Here is a 17,961-nt window from a genome sequence, read left to right as displayed (position 1 = left end):
TCCTTGACTTACAGCACTCATTTAAGCACCAGACAACAAAAACCGTTCAAAGCAGAAGTATCAGAGGTGATTTTCAGTCCTACTTACTGGATCAAAGACCAGCATCCTGCAAAGGAGATGAACTGCTTCATGTGTAGCTTGACTGGAGAGTGTATATAGGACAGGAAGGGATGGCTGTAGGGGGAATGGGAGGAAGAGAAGCACAGAGTGTCCTGTCAGATCCATCAGCAGGAGAGCCCTGTTCCCGCACGCGCTATTCCAGTCAGCAAGGACAAACTCCTTGTTACAGGGGACAAGTGGTACCCAACGCTTTCCAGCATGACAATAATCACCACTGCAAAACCCAGCAACTGTAATAAAGGTCCAATTGATCACTGCTCCCCTTAGTTCAGGTGTAATCCCTGGAAAAACCTGCTTTTCTTTCTGTATTTTTCTCTACAGACACCACTCCCACCAGGGTTTGATTAACTCCATCATTTCCAGTAGTTCATTTGTCAATCTCAACCCCTCCCAAATTATGGATTACTTTGCTTTTCCTTGCCCAGGCAATCCACAGCTGACTGACAGTGACAGAAGGACTGTACTGGATGTCAGGGTTGCTGTAAATTTCCCAGAATAAATAAAACTACACCTCCAGAGTGACATCAGTCGAAGTTAACCCTGAAGTGCCACACAGAGCCCTGAGCACTCCCCAGCCTTGGTTTCTCAGGGCAGCCTATGGAATATAAAGCTGCAGTGTTTGGTAAGTCCCCTCCTCCTGGCCTGCTCTCCCATAGCAGAGGGATCACAACAGGCAGGGGATGGACCCCACATGTTTTCCTTTGGGAAGGGGGTCAGCAGGGACAGGGACAGGGACAGCTCGCTCACCCTGGGGCTGCCAGGGACAAAATTCACTTGAACTTTTAAATACCAAACTGACAAAGTCTACAGAGTATGTAAATACCCATTTTGCCAGCACACAGTGGGGTAGGGGGGGTTTAATCAGAAACTTCTGGCATTAATCTATTTTTGCACAGAGCAGCAAAATGCCTCACCCCTCTCTCCCACTGCGCTCACCTACGGTGAGTAAAAATAGTTGGTGTGACAAAGCAATCGCCCGTTTCTAACTTGGGCTGCTCTCCCTGTTAGTCTAATTAGGAAACCAGCAACGTTTAACCACTTACAACCAGCAAAAGCTCCATTTCAGAATATGAAAAGCCAGAAATTTGCACTCAAACATGAAGTGCGCCTCAAGTTGAAAACACAAATACCAATCATCACCTGGATGCTCTATATCCCCTGTCTCCGAGGTGCAATGAGCACACCAGCTCCCATGGCACTCCAGGGAGAATGAACATTGTTTTCCCCAACACACACAACTAACTCTTAAGAGTGTATTTCTTACAACTTTGTGGGTACAGGACATTAAATCTGTAGTGGAAACTTTTTATACCATTTCACCTCACTAGCTTTTTAGGATTCCCATCCTGTGGGTCATAAGACACCAGGTTTAGGAGTCACAACTCTTCTAGCACACGATAGCAGAAAAATAAACTTAACTTAAAACTGGCAGAGAAAATGTGAAGGAAATCCTTCTGTTATTAATGCTCAAACTAAAAAATCCTGTCATGAAATGGAACAGCGACAACTTTATGTAGTGGATCCAAAGTGCCAGGGAGGCAGAACTCCCACATGTCAATAATAAAGCAGAATATACATGCAATGCTCATTTCTATGGTAACTACTATTGTAGTGAGCAGACGTGAGAAATTACTTCAACATGCAGAAAATAATGATGCAAACTTAACTACTGGAGCAAGTACAGGCCAATAATTTTGTTAATTTTATTAGCAATCATAAAAATGACCCTATAGGAGAGCCACAGAGCCTCATCCCCGCACTAGAGATGCCTGCACAAGCATTTCTTTGTATCTGTTAACACTACATTGCATTTGCCCTTTTTATTGCCCAGTCAGCACAATGACTCCATCCTGCCTTTCTCCTTTGGTTTGGTATCTTTTTCCAAGCTAACTTTTACTCCAGTTGTGTAGAATGCTGTATCTCAGCTTTCAGCCTCTTTCTGGGCATTCCTGAGCAGCTCAGGTCTGAGCTCAGGTGAGCAGGGACCCTCTGGGGTGGGGTGCTGGAGGTTCTGCCCTTGGCTCTGGGCAGGGAGAGGATTCCACCTCTAGCACTCCTGATCCTGGCAGTGCAGCAGCCCTCCAGGGCTTTATGAATTATGCTGTCAATTCTAATTTATGTCTCTTGCCAGTACTAACTCTTAAATTTAACATCTTCATTCAAAGTAGGTATCAAAACACTGCTGCCTCAGAAAGGGACTTTCACCTGGGGCATCAAGCCCAACAATCCCCCAGGGCAGAATCCAGAACTGCCCCTGACTAGTGAAAAGCCCCCTTGTGCCCAGAGCAGATGGATCAGCACAGATCAGCCCCCGTCCCAAGCACCACAACCCCCTGTGCCAGCTGAGCCCCGATCCCAGGCACAGCTCCCAGAGCAAACATCCAGGCCGGGTGTTCTGAACCAACAGGCCACGGGAATTCAGTCAGGATGAATTCCTCGCCCTGCCCAGAGGAAGCCCTGCCTGGAGGGGCTGTGTGGCTGCAGGCAGCCCTGCAGTACCTGTTTATGAGGACCCCTGAGTATGTGTGCCTTGGCGCCTTCACAAGCCGTCCTCATCGCCTCCAGCGACGGCGTGCCCAGCAGGTCTGTGATCAGATCCAGCTGCACAGAGCACAAGGACACAGCTCAGACACGGGATGCTCTCCATTGGAGCAGCAGATTCCCCAGCTGCCACGAACCAACATCCTTTCCCAGTCCCCTGGGAGCAGAGCCTGACCCCCCCGGCTGTCCCCTGCTGGCAGGAGCTGAGCAGAGCCAGGAGGGCCCCCCTGAGCCTCCTTCTCTGCAGGCTGAGCCCCTTCCCAGCTCCCTCAGGAGTTCTCCAGCCCCTTGCCACCTCCACTGCCTCCCCTGGGCACGCTGCAGCCCCTCCCTGAGTCCCCCGAGGTGCAGCTCTGCCTGCAGGAGCAGGGGCAGCAGGCAGGCAGCCAGGGAGAGGTGAGGTGGGTATATCCAGAGATACCTGCTGGATGGGACTCTGTGCCTGGAACAATATCCTTCTGCCAAGCAACTCTGCAAAGATGCAGCCAACAGACCAGATGTCGATGGCATTGCTGTAGTGGCGGCTGCCCATCAGGATCTCCGGAGCACGGTAATACTGAGTGACAACTTCCTGAGTCATGTGCCGGGATTCGTCTAACTCTTCCACCCTGGCCAATCCAAAATCACAAATCTAAATTGAGAAGGCAAATAAGAAAATTAAAACAACCAAAACACCTTCTGCGTTTCAAATAGGCAACCTTCTGGGAAGGAGGCAGGGGATCCCCAAGCAGCATTTAAACACATCGATAATCTGCTCTGACTGCACAAGTCAGGGGAGAGGGGATAGGAGGAAATCACGTCGTTTTGTTCCACAGCCATTTAAACTTCCTACAATTTGATTTGAAATCACAGTATATTTTTAAGTTGGCATTACAATATTTATAATCTGGAAGATTGAAAAGCTTTGCACTACAAAAAACTCAGCCTCTGGATGTGGAGTATTTCAACTCAAACAAACTTCATTTGCTCATGACATGTCTCAAAATATTAAAGATTCAGCTCTACTCATTTGGGCTTGGAGAATTGTTAAAAATGTCTTGAACCACAAGGGTTAAGAAAAGAGACCAAACTTTGCCAATTTGAATTCTCAGCAAATCCCTGTAAACAACACTGAATTTTTGTGTTTGGCACAGCTGTACAACACACCTCAGTCCTCCAAAATTCCATATACCCAAGGTAAATGGAGGTGCCTTGGGCATTTGGTGCCATCTTCCCCTGAGGAGCACAGGGACACTGAGAACCCCCTGCCCTCCCAGGCACAGGACATCCCACCCAAGCCAAACTCAGGAATTCTCTCTGGCTTTCAGAGATGTGGGGAGAGGCAGGGAGAAAAGGGGAAAGGCAGATGTTTGCTTCATTTCCACTGCTTAAAAAATCTGCAGGATTTTTTTTCAATTTACATGGACTTCCAGGGAAAGCATTCACATGGAACGTTTTTTGTTTTAAAATTAACAACATACACACACAAACATCTTCAATAAAAGTAAGCAGCACCTTAAGGACACAGTTGCTGTTCACGAGTAGGTTCCCTGGTTTAATGTCTCGATGCAAAATGCCAGCAGAATGTAGATATTTCAGACCTGAAATATTAAAGAAAATTAACTTTATTTTTTTTCTCTTTTAGAAGAAGTTTAAGGCTGACAATATTTTCCCAGAAGGTCTGGCAACTCCTGATCAGCAAAGCTTTGCCTGTGCCTCAGTTTTCAAATGAGTAACTCCCAGCCACTAGTGCACACTCAGTCACTAAATCACAGGGTAAAATTTTGGAGTATAAAAAATAGGCAGAAAAAGGAATTTAGCAGTCTTTTTATACCCCTCCCCACCCCGCCAAAATCCAAAAACAACAAATCAAAAGCAAAGCATCATCTCTCTGATTATGGCATGGATACTCTGCTAATCCCCACTCTGGAATTTTCAGATACCTCTTACTGCTCTGTTTTTCAGTAACAATTTTTGCCTTAAGGGGATATAATTACACATATTCACCTATCTGGTTCAGTCTAAGTGTCCTTTTTGTTCCTTGATTCTAAAAGCATGACTTTTCTTTCCATGACAATGCTTTAAGGCAGCAGGGGTGCCATGCTGTTGTAGGTACAATAATTCATGCTTGGTATTTATTTAAATATGACATTAAAAGAAGTTCCTACAGGAAGCTTATTCAAGATGAGAATGTCTTGAGAATAAACATTAAGGAAAAAAATATTTCTACTACACAATTTTCACTAAATTTAGAGGAAGAAAATTACCTCTTAAAATCTGGTAAAGGAAAACTTTGACATGATCCGAGCTGAGAGGCTGAGGAGAGACGATAATCTTATGGAGGTCACTCTGCATCAACTCAGTGACAACATAGCTGCAGTTCAGTGGTTAAGGAAAGCACAACAGGCACACAGTCTCTCAAAACATTCACTAACTCCTACTTACTTGAGCTCTTACAGGTCACAGCTATTGAGTTAAAGAGAAGAAAGCTGCTTCAGAGGTCAAATTCTTACAGGAATGAAAATAAAAAACATCTTGTGAAAGAAAACAGATTAGTCCATGAGAGTTTGCATGAAGGTAGTTGTACAAAGTTACTGAAAGGCAAATTACCAGTGAGACTGAGGGGAGGTGGCTCCAGAGGGGCCTGTGTGTGTTCAGGGGGTTCAGAAGCAGTGGAATGGGGTGAAAGCTGCACCCTATAGGATGGAGACCATCCTGACAATGTCCTGGCTGTGGGACAACAGTAACACACGCAGAAATCATCACAATAAATACTGGGGGAAATACAGGCATTAACTAAAAACATCACTGCTTTAAAAGCTTAGTTTAGCAGTCACATTTGAAACAGGAGTGTGCTATTATCACATCTGTGGCTGAAGGAGGTAAAACACATTTGCCCCATGTTAACTGATACAGCCAGGTATTGAAGGCTCATTTTCTTTCATCTCTACCCAGTCAATGCTCTGCTTTCATCTGTTGCTCTACAAACCCTCTCCAGCTAAATCCCTGTTGGCCAAAGGGTTCATCTGCCAACAGAACACCACACAAAAACTCATTTTATAAATTAAATATCTCCAACTTTTTGAGGAAAAAAGTATTAAAATTGCATTAATAAAGAATTCGTAAAGAAAAAACCCAACCCTGCAGCACCATAATTTGTAGTCCTCTAATTTTTCTTTTCCTTTAGCAAAGACCCTTTTAAATATTTATACCAGACTTTTAAAATCTGCGGTTTACCTTATACCCACAACAAATCTTTACATTCAATTTAATGCAAAATACTTTTAAAAACCCAAAAGCATTACTCTGCACTTTATCACGATAAGATTTTTGTTTTGCTACGCCACAAATCCTCCTAAATCTCAATCCCGAGCATAATGTCTCCCAGATGTCTCAACTAGTTGCCATGCCAACTAAAGCAGCTTAAATTAAATGAGGGCCTGAAATGGCACCTGCACCACTGCAGGTCTGGGGCGCATTAAATCAAGCCCTTGACAGGCTCAGAGGTGCCATTAACCCCAGCAGCAGCAGCAGCAGCAGCAGCAGCAGCAGCAGCCATCTGATTATTGTCTCTGGGTGATTGAGCGGGCTCTGCCGTGACCCACGGGCCCTGCTGCTGCTGCTGGGACCCTGCCTGCTGGGGACACTGCTGGGGACACCGAGCAGAAGGGACCCCAAACCCGGCATGCCATGCCCTGCTCACACAGGGACCCTGCCTGCTGGGGACACTGCTGGGGACACCGAGCAGAAGGGACCCCAAACCCGGCATGCCATGCCCTGCTCACACAGGTACCTCAGTTTGCTTTTCCCAGCGCCACCGCGGCCGCGGGCGCCGAGCACGGCGCTGCTGCCGGAGAGAAATTGCTCCTGACAGCAGTAATTAGTTAAGTAGCTGTATAAAATTAGATCTACAAATGTACCAATTTGCTTCAGAGTAATTATCAAAGCAAATGCGCGGCACAGAAGAACCCGGCTTGCTCCGCTGGCTGGGACCTGCTGAGCTGGTGGATTTTACAGAGCGACAGATAAACGTTAGGAAGGGAGGAGGTGCGCTGGGTGATGGGGCACCCTCATCGTGGCTTGCCCTTGGTGTCTGCACGCCTCAAACCCCAGCTCTGCGGCTCAGAGGGACCCTGGCAGTTCCCGCCCTGCTGGTTTGGGGGCTGGCCCAGAGGAACCGGCCCCGGCCATGGATCAGAGGAAAGCCCTGTGCCAGGGTGAGCCCGTGCTGCTGGTCCTGCAGGGCTGGCACTGCCCCTCACCCTGCTCCTCTCCAGCCCACAGACACCAGGGACCTACCCAGAATCCACCAGAACACAGCTCTTCCACCTCTCTGTGATTTACTGCACATCCTTGCTTTTACTGCTATTCAAACCTTTTCCAGACCTCACCCTGAAAAGTGGTGGCTTCTCAGCAGCCTCTGATATCCACTTTAATGGGCAAAGTTTTCATAAAGTTACTACAGAAACTTTGGATGCTTCTTAAAGGAGAACACCTGTGGATCTGCAGTTGCTGAATTCAGTATTACAATCAACTGTGGAAGGTTCTGTAATTGGAAAAAAGAGTATCAATCATTCATTTTTGCACTAAGTGATATTGGTAAAAACATCAATACCTGTAAGATTCAAAATGGCCACAAAGATTTTCAACCGAAAACCTCATTATTAATTCAAATTATATCTTGATCTGAGTGTTTGCCAGGAATTTTCATCCTAAACAAAAATCTCACTAGATTAAAATTCCTTTATTCACCACTAGTTTCCTTAGAAATCTTTTAATTTATCATTAAAATGTTAAGGTGGTTTTATAATTAGTTCTCTTTAAAAAATACACTCTGCAATTCCTGCTGGTACCTACGAAACACTGAATAATTGAAATGAACTCTACCAGCTCATTTGCAACACATCATTCATATCATTTTAGTCATTCTTTTATTACATTTCTTTCCCCAAAAAGGGCACTACAACTCTTTGGAAAGAACAAAGGAAATCACTCAATACCAACTCCAGCCCTTTACACTTTCATCACTGTTCAATATGTCCTACAGTAAAAATGGAACAACCCTATGATATCTTTGGGAACTCTACCAGTGGACCAACAAAAGAAGTTTTGACATCTACACCCCCCAAGTATGGAACATCTTTACCTGATCTTCTTCAAACCTTTCTCAAGAAAATTCTCCTTACACTACAGTAAGCAGAAACACATGCAATTAAAAATAGGTATTAATTCATTCTTTTAAGGAATGTCAGAGTCCTAAGTGCACTTATTGTAATTATTTCAAAAGAAAGGACAAAGAAGATTACACATAATCTTCTGTTGTCAATATTAGAGTCGAGAAATTAACAAAAATATAGAAAAAAGCTCTATACAACACAACTCAGAATGACTTAAAGTCAGTTAGCCATGAAGGAAACTAACATTTTGGTTTTATATTCAAAACTTGGCAGTAGCTAAGCTCATAAAAATAAGCTTATCCCATTTAAATATTCTTGATTGTACAATTACACGGAAGGAGTAATCCTTAACCTAGATCTGATTTATAACTCATATGACTTGTTCTAAATGAGGGCATTGAACTAGTGCACATAACCAAAATCCAGTTTCTGAAGACTACTTATATGCTCTCACGTGAAAGAAATATCAAAGCAGAATTTTAAAGCTTTACCTAAACTCATACGAAAAAGCCCCAGAACAGCACAGCAATATTTTCAACTCAATAATGTGTTTCTCCACCAGCAAGTTGTGCTGTACTTTGGTTAAAATTACCACGTTGATTACACCTACTTTCTTCACCAATCAATCCAAGGTATTACATAATTAGATCAAACCATACTTCAAAAGTTCAGGTTTCCTAAAAGTAATGACAATTTCCCACCCATTAACTGCAAAGTGGGTCATACAAAAAAGCAGCTTAGACCCAGCAGCACCAAAACCCAACCTGCCCAAGCCTAACCACAGGAGTGGCAAAGAACTTCTCCTGCCAAGAGAGTCACAGCCCTCCCAGCTCAGGGATTCACTTTTCAATACTCCAGAAAGCAGAAATTCCCTCCTTCATGACGAGAAGACAGCCCAAGCCAAGTCAGAAAAGGAAAACAACCAAACCAAAACATGACCCTCATGTGAAGCTCTTCCCTCAAATTCACTGCTAGAGCCCAGTTCCACACCGGCAGCTGTACCTGTGCTGCACCAGGGGCACAGAACATTCGTGGGACACAGCTCTGGGCAGTGGGCTCTGCACCAGGACAGAGCTGAGCAAGGACAGCCACAGCCCTGCCACTCCTGAACCCTCTCTGCTAACTCAGGGCTCCAAAGCCTGCGAAGGCAGAGCTCTCTGAAACCACCACAACGTCTTTTAAAATACAAATAACTGAGAGGAGATTAATTACTGGATATGGTCTAAAAAGTAATGTTCGGGGGGGATCCCTGTGAGCAGCAGCAGCAGGGCCTGCTGGTCAGTCCCACACTCCTGCACACACTGGCCCAGGTGCAATCACAGCTCAGCTCAGCCCTGCACCATCCCGCCCAAAGCTCAGCCCTGCACCAGCCCACCCAAAGCTCAGCCCTGCACCATCCCACCCAAAGCTCAGCCCTGCACCATCCCACCCAAAGCTCAGCCCTGCACCATCCCACCCAAAGCTCAGCCCTGCACCAGCCCACCCAAAGCTCAGCCCTGCACCATCCCACCCAAAGCTCAGCCCTGCACCAGCCCACCCAAAGCTCAGCCCTGCACCATCCCACCCAAAGCTCAGCCCTGCACCATCCCACCCAAAGCTCAGCCCTGCACCAGCCCACCCAAAGCTCAGTCCTGCACCATTTCACACCCCAAAGCTCAGCCCTGCACCATCCCACCCAAAGCTCAGCCCTGCACCATCCCACCCAAAGCTCAGTCCTGCACCAGCCCACCCAAAGCTCAGCCCTGCACCAGCCCACCCAAAGCTCAGCTCAGCCCTGCACCAGCCCGCCCAAAGCTCAGCCCTGCACCAGCCCACCCAAAGCTCAGCCCTGCACCAGCCCGCCCAAAGCTCAGCCCTGCACCAGCCCACCCCAGCACCACCTCACAGCTTGGGATGCTACAGGTTCACTCCTGGAAATAAAACTGTCCACAAGCAGGCTCGAGGCTTCTGTGATTCCATTTCATAGATTACACCACACACTGGCAGCTTCTAAGCTAATGAAAATCACATCTACCTCAATTAAGATGTTCTATTTCTATATTTAGGATACATTTCTTCAAAATAGTCGATGTGTGGAGGCTGGAGGATGTCGAGGGCAGAGAGTACCTAGGAAACACCACACAAGGTCAAGGCCTATTCCAGAACAAATCCCTTTCCAAAAGACAGACTGCACATTTCTCACATGGCTTCATTTTATTCTATCCCACAGACAGACCAATGTTCTGTCTCACCAGGTATGTAAATTTAATAACCCACCATGTCAGATATTCTGTATATTCAATGTCTCTCTCTTTTCTAACTCAAGACATTTTTTCCAGCTGTTGGAGCAGTAGTTTGAAAGCACAAATTTATCTATCCAATAAAAAGTGTTTTCTTTACAATATATATGAACATAGAATCTTTGAAAGTAATTCCAGCAAAGAAATGTAAAAGCAGAAGATATTACACTTTGTACTGCCTTTAGTCTTTCAGAGTTTTGTGATTCACTGCTTCCACATGGGAATTGCAAACCCCAAAGATGTTCCCATTCTGAATAAGCAGCTCAGTGGTACAAAAAGCAAAAGGTAAAAAAGGTAGAAAAAAGCAAAAACATAGAAAAGCAGCAGCAAAGAATTCCCATCCTCTCACAGAGAAAGATACTCCTTGGTGTGGTCATTTGGATCCTATCCTAGGAAGGCTCGTGACATTTGGGTGAAGCACCCAAACTTCAGATGCACTTCAGACTTCATGGGTCAAACCAAATAGTGATTAAATGTTTTAACTTAAGCTGACTGATTTTACCTAAAGCAGGTTTGGGAGAGGACCAGCAAAGGGGACAGAACAGCTCAGGAGGAAGTGTCCAGCTGACACAGCTCTGTGCAGCCTGACATCTACCTGAAGCCTGAAATAAGGCTGGGAAGAAGTGTACTGACTGTCTGTTTGCAAACACTTTGGAGGGGAAATTATGAGTATCCTTAGACTCTTGACAGTTTCATTTTTATAGTGTCTGCAACAGTAATATCTGAGTTTCCAGAAAATCTGACCACTGTAAAGAATTTTAGATATTCTGTAACAAAACACACTTCTGGTACAGAGAGCTCCATTTTACATTTAGGTTTGTTTTCTCAAAGATTTCAAGATTACTTTGAATTTACTTACATTGTCATGCTTAAAAAAACACAACATCTTCAACTCCCGGAAGACCCTTTTACAAGAGACCAAATTTTGGAAGACGTTGGGCATCTTTTTGAGTGCAACTCTCTTTCCATCTCGTGGATCTGTTACTGACCTACAGGAAAAAAGACAAAGAACATCACATACTCCTGTTAGACAGTTTGCTAAAGAAGAAAAGAATATTTTAAAGTTTCTTATCATTCTCAGCTCAGTGAGTCAGAACAAAGTGAAGCCATTTCTAGGGAAAAGAGCACTAATGTGAGGGCACTGAGCAGTGTCCTGCAGAGCCTGTGCCACACAGATGTGACCATTCTGTGGATGGAGCACACACGGAGCTCATGGTGACATCAACACCTGCAGCGGATGTCAGGATAAACATCCCCTTCACCTCCCAAAAACACCTCATTAAAACGCTCTCAGTTACCCAGATTGGATTTTATCAGGTCTATCGCTCACTTCTTCCTCTCCAAAGAAGGTAAAAGATCTAATAATCCTGTTCTGACAAAACTCTGGCAAGTGTAAGACTATTTATTGGTATGTCACCAAATCACATCTGGAGAAGCAACAGCACGTGGTATCCAGGTTTGCACAAATGTAAAACAGGCATGATACTGGTCCTTCTCCCACACAACTTATGGAATGCAAATATAGTAGCTCAGGAATTGTAAGGTGCTTTGCACATGGCATGTGTTTTAATTTAAAATAATTGGATTCTGAAAATAGAATTTTATAATGAGAACCATAAAACTAGAGCAAGGAGATTATGGTGCCTCAATTCCCAATCCCAGTTTTTAAGGTGAGTTTCTCAAACTACAGAATAGAGTATATGCATATTTTTACTGGGATGACCAAAATAACTTCAATCTCAGCGCAGTGTTGAACCCACAGAAGAATCCACATCCAGCTGTGCACCCTGATTAACTACACTTGTCCTTAAAAAATTGCTGGTTTTCTCTCTCAGTTGACTCCTCTGCTGTGCCAGGCCTGGCGTGGCTGCTCTGCTCTTCCAAATGTCTCCACACAATAACCACTGCTTTGGGTGAACAGACTTTTCCTAGTCTCTCACAGAGGAAGGAGTTCAGTGGGGTTGCTGTGCCATTCTCATCTATGACCAGTTTTCTTTTTTCTTTTAAATAACCCACTTTCACAAACAAGTGATGATCCCCCGCAGTATCCACCTGGAAAGCAATTCCTCTGCTCTTTCCCCCCAGCAGCAGCAATGCCAGCCTGCCCCTCACCTCCCTGCCTTGGGCTGGCAGCTCTGTGCTACTCACCAGCAATTCCACTTCAAGGGGCAGCACAAAACTAACAATCCAAGTTCTGAAGATCAGAACTGTCAGGCCTGCATTCCAAAGAACAGAAACACGAAAGGAAGAAAGGAAACAGCCTGTCTGAAAACCTGGTATTTACAGCATCCAAAAAAAGATGCTGAAAATGTTGCTTTGTGTTTGTGTACAGCACCTACTTTGATACTAGTAAAATAATTATTTATAGCAATATGCTATCGGGTCACATATCCCCAGGAGAAACTAGAAAAGCGGGAAAATCTCCTAGGAGCTAATTGAGAGAACAGCTAGAAAGGCAGCTTCACTCACTGCTGCTGTCAGAAGAACACGTCTGAATCCCCTGCCCTGCTTTGTGAGGCCATTCCAGCACAGGTGAATCCCGCAGCAAAGCGCCCAGCAGGCAGCAGCCATCCATCTCAAGGCACTACTGAAGCCTCAAAGGCTCCACTTACCAACCACCAACTGCAGCTGGGATAGAGAGATCACAGACCAGGATTCAAACCAAAAATAACCTAGCAAAAATTATATATAGGTATGGGGCAAAAAATAAATGATTGAATCTTGTGCCAAGGCAGCCAGCTGAGCTCTAACCGTGCCTTTGGGAGTGACACTGAACAGCGACCCTGAGCTGGGGATCCAGCACTGAGCACTGAGGGTGCAGTGAGCCCAAACCCAGCCCTGCAGGGACACAGGGGAGCACACAGCTGGGACAAAGGGACGGGACGTTCTGGGGGGCAGATCACAACCAGAGCAGCCCTGGGGCCAGCACAGGAATGGGATGCATCCCCTGAACTGCACTGGGTGCCCTGTGCAGCAGGGCCACTCTCCTGCCACCAGAAACCCTTCTGTTCTGCTGATTGTACATAATGTATGCATGTCTTGCTATATTTAAGAACTACATAAAAAGCTTTTAAAATAGTCTGACATAAAAACATAAAGAAAAAAGATACTTTACAGAACCTGCACCTTCTGTTTACTTTGCAAGCTAATCACACCAGAAATAATACAATTTTAAAAAGTAATAGGACCACAGAAGAGATTAATGACACAATCCAGACCTCTAGTTAAAATGTTTTCAAAGACAATCCTTATCTCAAAGAATCCTTGCAGGCATTCAGCCGTTTCAATTACGCATTATAAGCCTTTAGCAACTCTCTGCCATGTTGATGGCAAATTTTCAAGGTGGAGTCTATGCCAACAGTGACTTTTTCTCTCCCTGAATCCAGGTCAAGGCATACACATTGTTCTGTAGTTTCAACTGGTAGAAAAACAAGTTTGTGACTGTTCCGTGCGCAATTATTACACAGGAGCAAGATAATGAAAGAATGTTCTTGGGGTGGTGTGGGAAAGTGCTGGTGGAGTTTGTTCTGTCACGGAAAGAAACCTTCCTTCACATTTATAGAGAATATCTATAAATTTACATCAGGAGTTACCAGAAGGGAGGGAATTTAATAGGATTACTCTGCAAGTTTTTCTTATTAGTCAGTGAACTTTTTTCCTCAGTTGCTTGACTCTTAATCACACAGGCTTTTCCAGCAAGCCTTACTCTGAGATATGTAAGTGGCCTGGTCCCACAAGCATTTCAGCTGCTCACCCAGGCATGTTTGATGTACCACTTTAAAACAAACAGCACAGCTCATACTCAAGGGCATGTGATCCCAATATGCCATTTTTCAGCACATGGTATTGCAATCAATCACATCTTGGCATATTTCAAAATATACTTGAGCATGGGATGATATTAAAAATCCTTTAGAAAAGCTCACAAAACCACAAGATTCCCAAGACTGAAATGGAAGGGCAAGGAGAGGCTGTGCACTTATCAAATCTCTTATCTGGGAAATGCTTGATTGAGTACATAAAATTTGCACACAGGCACAGGCCATGAGACCAGGCTCTGCTCTCTGCAAAGTCACTGCCAGGCACTGAGCCCGACCAAAATGTGACAAAAACTGATCCACAACCTTTAATGGACTGTAGGGTAGCAGAGAGGAGAGGTGAGGAAAATAAGGACTCAAGTGTGAAATCCTTAAGAAAACAAACCAATATATATATGTGGATTTAGCAACAGATGTCTTACTGAAGGAAGAAAAGGAAATGCATCCACAGAGGCTGAGTTTTTACGCAAAGCAGCTGCTTTAGCAATTTACCATTATAAAGATTCAAACACCAGGGAGACAGGCCAGAGGTGATGTTCCAGGCCCTGCAGTGACCTTGCCTACTGCCAGCAGTGTTTTCTCCCACCACAGACTGCAGTCCACGTCCCACACCGCTCTTGACCCGCACACAAAACGTGTTCTGAAGCTCTGCGACAACTCCTAACGGAAGCTAAGTTATTCACATGCTAAATGGTTCTAACTTGAGTAGCCTGAAGGTCAGTTCTGCAGCCCAAAGCTGAGTGAGTGAGGGTTCCTGCCCGGGCAGGGGCTGCTGCAGCTGGGGCTGGCCCCAAACAGCTGTGCTGGCACGGTGACACGGCCAGCAGGGACAGCCCCGACAAAGGCAGGACACACAGACGCTTGTTCAGGAACAATGGCAGCCTGGGCATATGGCAGAGAGCATCTCAGTCAGTCACACTGCCTCTGCCAAGGGAACGAGGAGAGGGAGAGGTGGCATTTATCTCTTTTTGAGGGCTCTTGGGTAGCACACGAACTGTTTCTCTAGAGGTGCCTCATCCCCGCAGTGAATGCAGAGAACCAGCAGAGCCTCCTCGTAGATCACCACATTCCTGATCTGAGGACCCCAGTTTTCCAATTCCATACGAGTCTTTTCTCCCTGTGTGTGCAGCCAGGGCCTTGCTGAGCGTCACAGCCCCCTGGGCACCCTGTCCTGCCACCAGGGTGACCTGGGCTCCCCTCCAGCAGTGCTGGGAGAGGGATCATCAGGAGCGAGGATTTGTTTTGGTTGGATTTCTCACAACAAGAGAGTTTTAGCAGACACACTCATGCAATTAGCATGGCATTATAATGGGTTTTACCCTCTGGCTGTACATACATTGTCTGAAAGATGCAAAAGCTGATACAATCTCGTTTAAAGGAGATATTCATAGTCATTTCAGCTATAATTTTTAAAAGAAAAGCCACCCACAGAATCATTAGGAAAAGGAGGAAAACATTACAGCAGAGCAGTGCTCAGTCCTCTGCACGTTACTGCCATGGCCAGAGCTCTGGGGAAGGCTGCTCCGAACTTACAGCACGAGGCCTGTCCCCAGGAAGGAGCAATGAAACTGGAAATCAGGAGCCCCGACAGGCACAGCAGCAGGGAGGCTGCAGGAGGAGCACAAGCCAGGGAATCCCGGGATGACTGCAGGGAGTGAGGAACTGCACCGACCAGAGGAGGGTCCTGCACCCACCCAGGGGCCAGGGACACAGCCCAGAGAGGAATCACACCACTCCCTGTGAAATCACACCATTCCCTGTGAAATCACACCACTCCCTGTGAAATCACACCATTCCCTGTGAAATCACACCACTCCCTGTGAAATCACACCATTCCCTGTGAAATCACACCATTCCCTGTGAAATCACACCACTCCCTGTAAAATCACACCATTCCCTGTGAAATCACACCATTCCCTGTGAAATCACACCATTCTGTGTGAAATCACACCATTCCCTGTGAAATCACACTACTCCCTGTGAAATCACACCATTCCTTGTTAAATCACACCATTCTGTGTGAAATCACACCACTCCCTGTAAAATCACACCATTCCCTGTGAAATCACACCACTCCCTGTAAAATCACACCATTCCCTGTGAAATCACACCATTCCTTGTTAAATCACACCATTCCCTGTGAAATCACACCACTCCCTGTGAAATCACACCATTCCTTGTTAAATCACACCATTCTGTGTGAAATCACACCACTCCCTGTAAAATCACACCATTCCCTGTGAAATCACACCATTCCTTGTTAAATCACACCATTCCCTGTGAAATCACACCATTCCCTGTGAAATCACATTATTCCTTGCTAAATCACACCATTCCCAGTTAAATCACACAATTCCCTGTGAAATCACATTATTCCTTGCTAAATCACACCATTCCCAGTTAAATCACACAATTCCCTGTGAAATCACATCATTCCCTGTTAATTCACACCATTCCCTGTTAAATGACATCATTCCCTGTTAATTCACACCATTCCCTGTTAAATCACACCACTCCCTATTATCCCACTTGTGAGTTACATTAAATACCTGCTCACCCCGAGGAACTCTGCAGGGCCCAAACACTGACACGTGTGTCTACCTATTCACATCAGCAGTTTGGGGACTTAAAAAATATTCCAAAACTTGCAGTAAATCATTGCCTACAAAAAGTCCCAGTAGCTGCAGCACAGAAGAGTCTGAAACACTGAGGCAGAGTTGTCAGCGACAGCAGAATTTTTAGCACACAAGCACAGAAAAATAAGGTTTCATTGTTAAAAGACATTATCAAAAAGAACAGCTGTTATTTTTCGAGCTATTTAAGCACTGGATGTGCTGTTGATTTTCAGGTCACTATTGCTCCGTGGCAGCCTCCAGCTGGCAATACTTCAAAGATCCTAAAATGAAATATTTACAGTGGGGAAAAAAAAATCTTTGAGAGATATGATATGAAAGCAAACTGCAAAAAGATAGCTAAGGAGATACTAGTGAGCAAAACTTGGATTTCACTTGGATTGAACTTTGAGGCAGAGAAGCCAAGTCACAGAGTTCCCTGTTTCACCCATCCCTGGGATCGGCTGCAGGAGTCTGAGGGCTCACTGACACAACTGAGAGACTGACAAGGAGCCATGGGCTGATATGGATTGGCAAAAGCTGGGTGAAGGTGTTCACAGGCAAAACTAAAAACTTCTTACACTTTTAGACATCTGGGACCTCAAAAAATATACTCCACCTGCTAAATATTTTCTTAATATTTTGGCAAGTAAAGTAGGTTTTGCATGCAGGAGTCTGCATGTGAACAAAAAATTTGTGTTTGTGGGAAAGGCACTGAACAGAAAATAAGTTACTTAAGAACATTACACAAAAAGACAATTTAATTAACTGACTACCAATGCGCATTCTCAGCATTTCATTAAGTTTTCTCAACATTCTCCACGGAATACTGTAAAGTAATCAAAAAATACCCAAAGGCACTTCAAGGAAACCTGTAAGTTATCCCAAATAGCAAAGTCTTTCTAACACATATCCTCAGGAGCTGGTCTTTTCAGTGGTATGGGATCTGGGAAAGAACTGGCTGAATGCAAGCTAACAGATTTCATGTAGAACTTCCACATGAGCCTGAAGAAAACATCCAGATTTCATTTTCACTTACAGGTGTTTTACGGGAAAGGGTTAAGAGACTTCAAAGGTGTGCTTCACTCCCTCCTGCTACATGCAGACCTCTCCAGAGCTCCTTTTCCAGCCATCCATGTCCAAAAAAAGCCTTTAACGTTGGTTCTAATCACACCCTCCAGCATGTGTGCCATTATCACTTATTCTTTACAAATCAGAGCTAAAAGCAAAACTGATTACTGCAGGAAATCTGTCTCCTTGAACAAAAAGTGATTCAGAGTATCTTACTTAAAAGAAAGGAGTGAAAATTAAAGGGATACTGTTATGGCTAATATCTTTAAAAATGTTTAATTTGTCTTCCTTCATGGAAGCTTAAAATTGAAACTGCTTTCCAAATCAAATTTATTTCCCCACTTATACAAAATTTTCTGACTCT

The 17,961-nt window shown here is 44.8% G+C and overlaps 1 protein-coding gene across 2 annotated transcripts in view; it reads right to left on the bottom strand.

The window, feature by feature from the left end:
- NLK (nemo like kinase) overlaps nt 1-17,961 on the bottom strand; it is a 37,460-nt gene that overhangs the window by 3,852 nt on the left and 15,647 nt on the right. For both annotated transcript variants that reach the window (XM_054287332.1, XM_054287333.1), the window contains 7 exons: nt 10,956-11,085; nt 9,868-9,923; nt 4,908-5,014; nt 4,156-4,241; nt 3,083-3,292; nt 2,620-2,721; nt 88-174 (listed from right to left, as the gene is read on the bottom strand). In XM_054287332.1, coding sequence (XP_054143307.1) covers nt 88-174; nt 2,620-2,721; nt 3,083-3,292; nt 4,156-4,241; nt 4,908-5,014; nt 9,868-9,923; nt 10,956-11,085 — 778 coding nt within the window. The remainder of the gene's footprint in view (nt 1-87; nt 175-2,619; nt 2,722-3,082; nt 3,293-4,155; nt 4,242-4,907; nt 5,015-9,867; nt 9,924-10,955; nt 11,086-17,961) is intronic.

Source organism: Melozone crissalis, unplaced genomic scaffold (genome assembly GCF_028551555.1).
Source record: "Melozone crissalis strain CALT ecotype California unplaced genomic scaffold, PUWL_Pcris_2 ptg000057l_1, whole genome shotgun sequence".
In the NCBI taxonomy this organism is placed as follows: Eukaryota; Metazoa; Chordata; class Aves; order Passeriformes; family Passerellidae; genus Melozone; species Melozone crissalis.
This window is presented reverse-complemented; position numbering and strand designations above follow the sequence as displayed.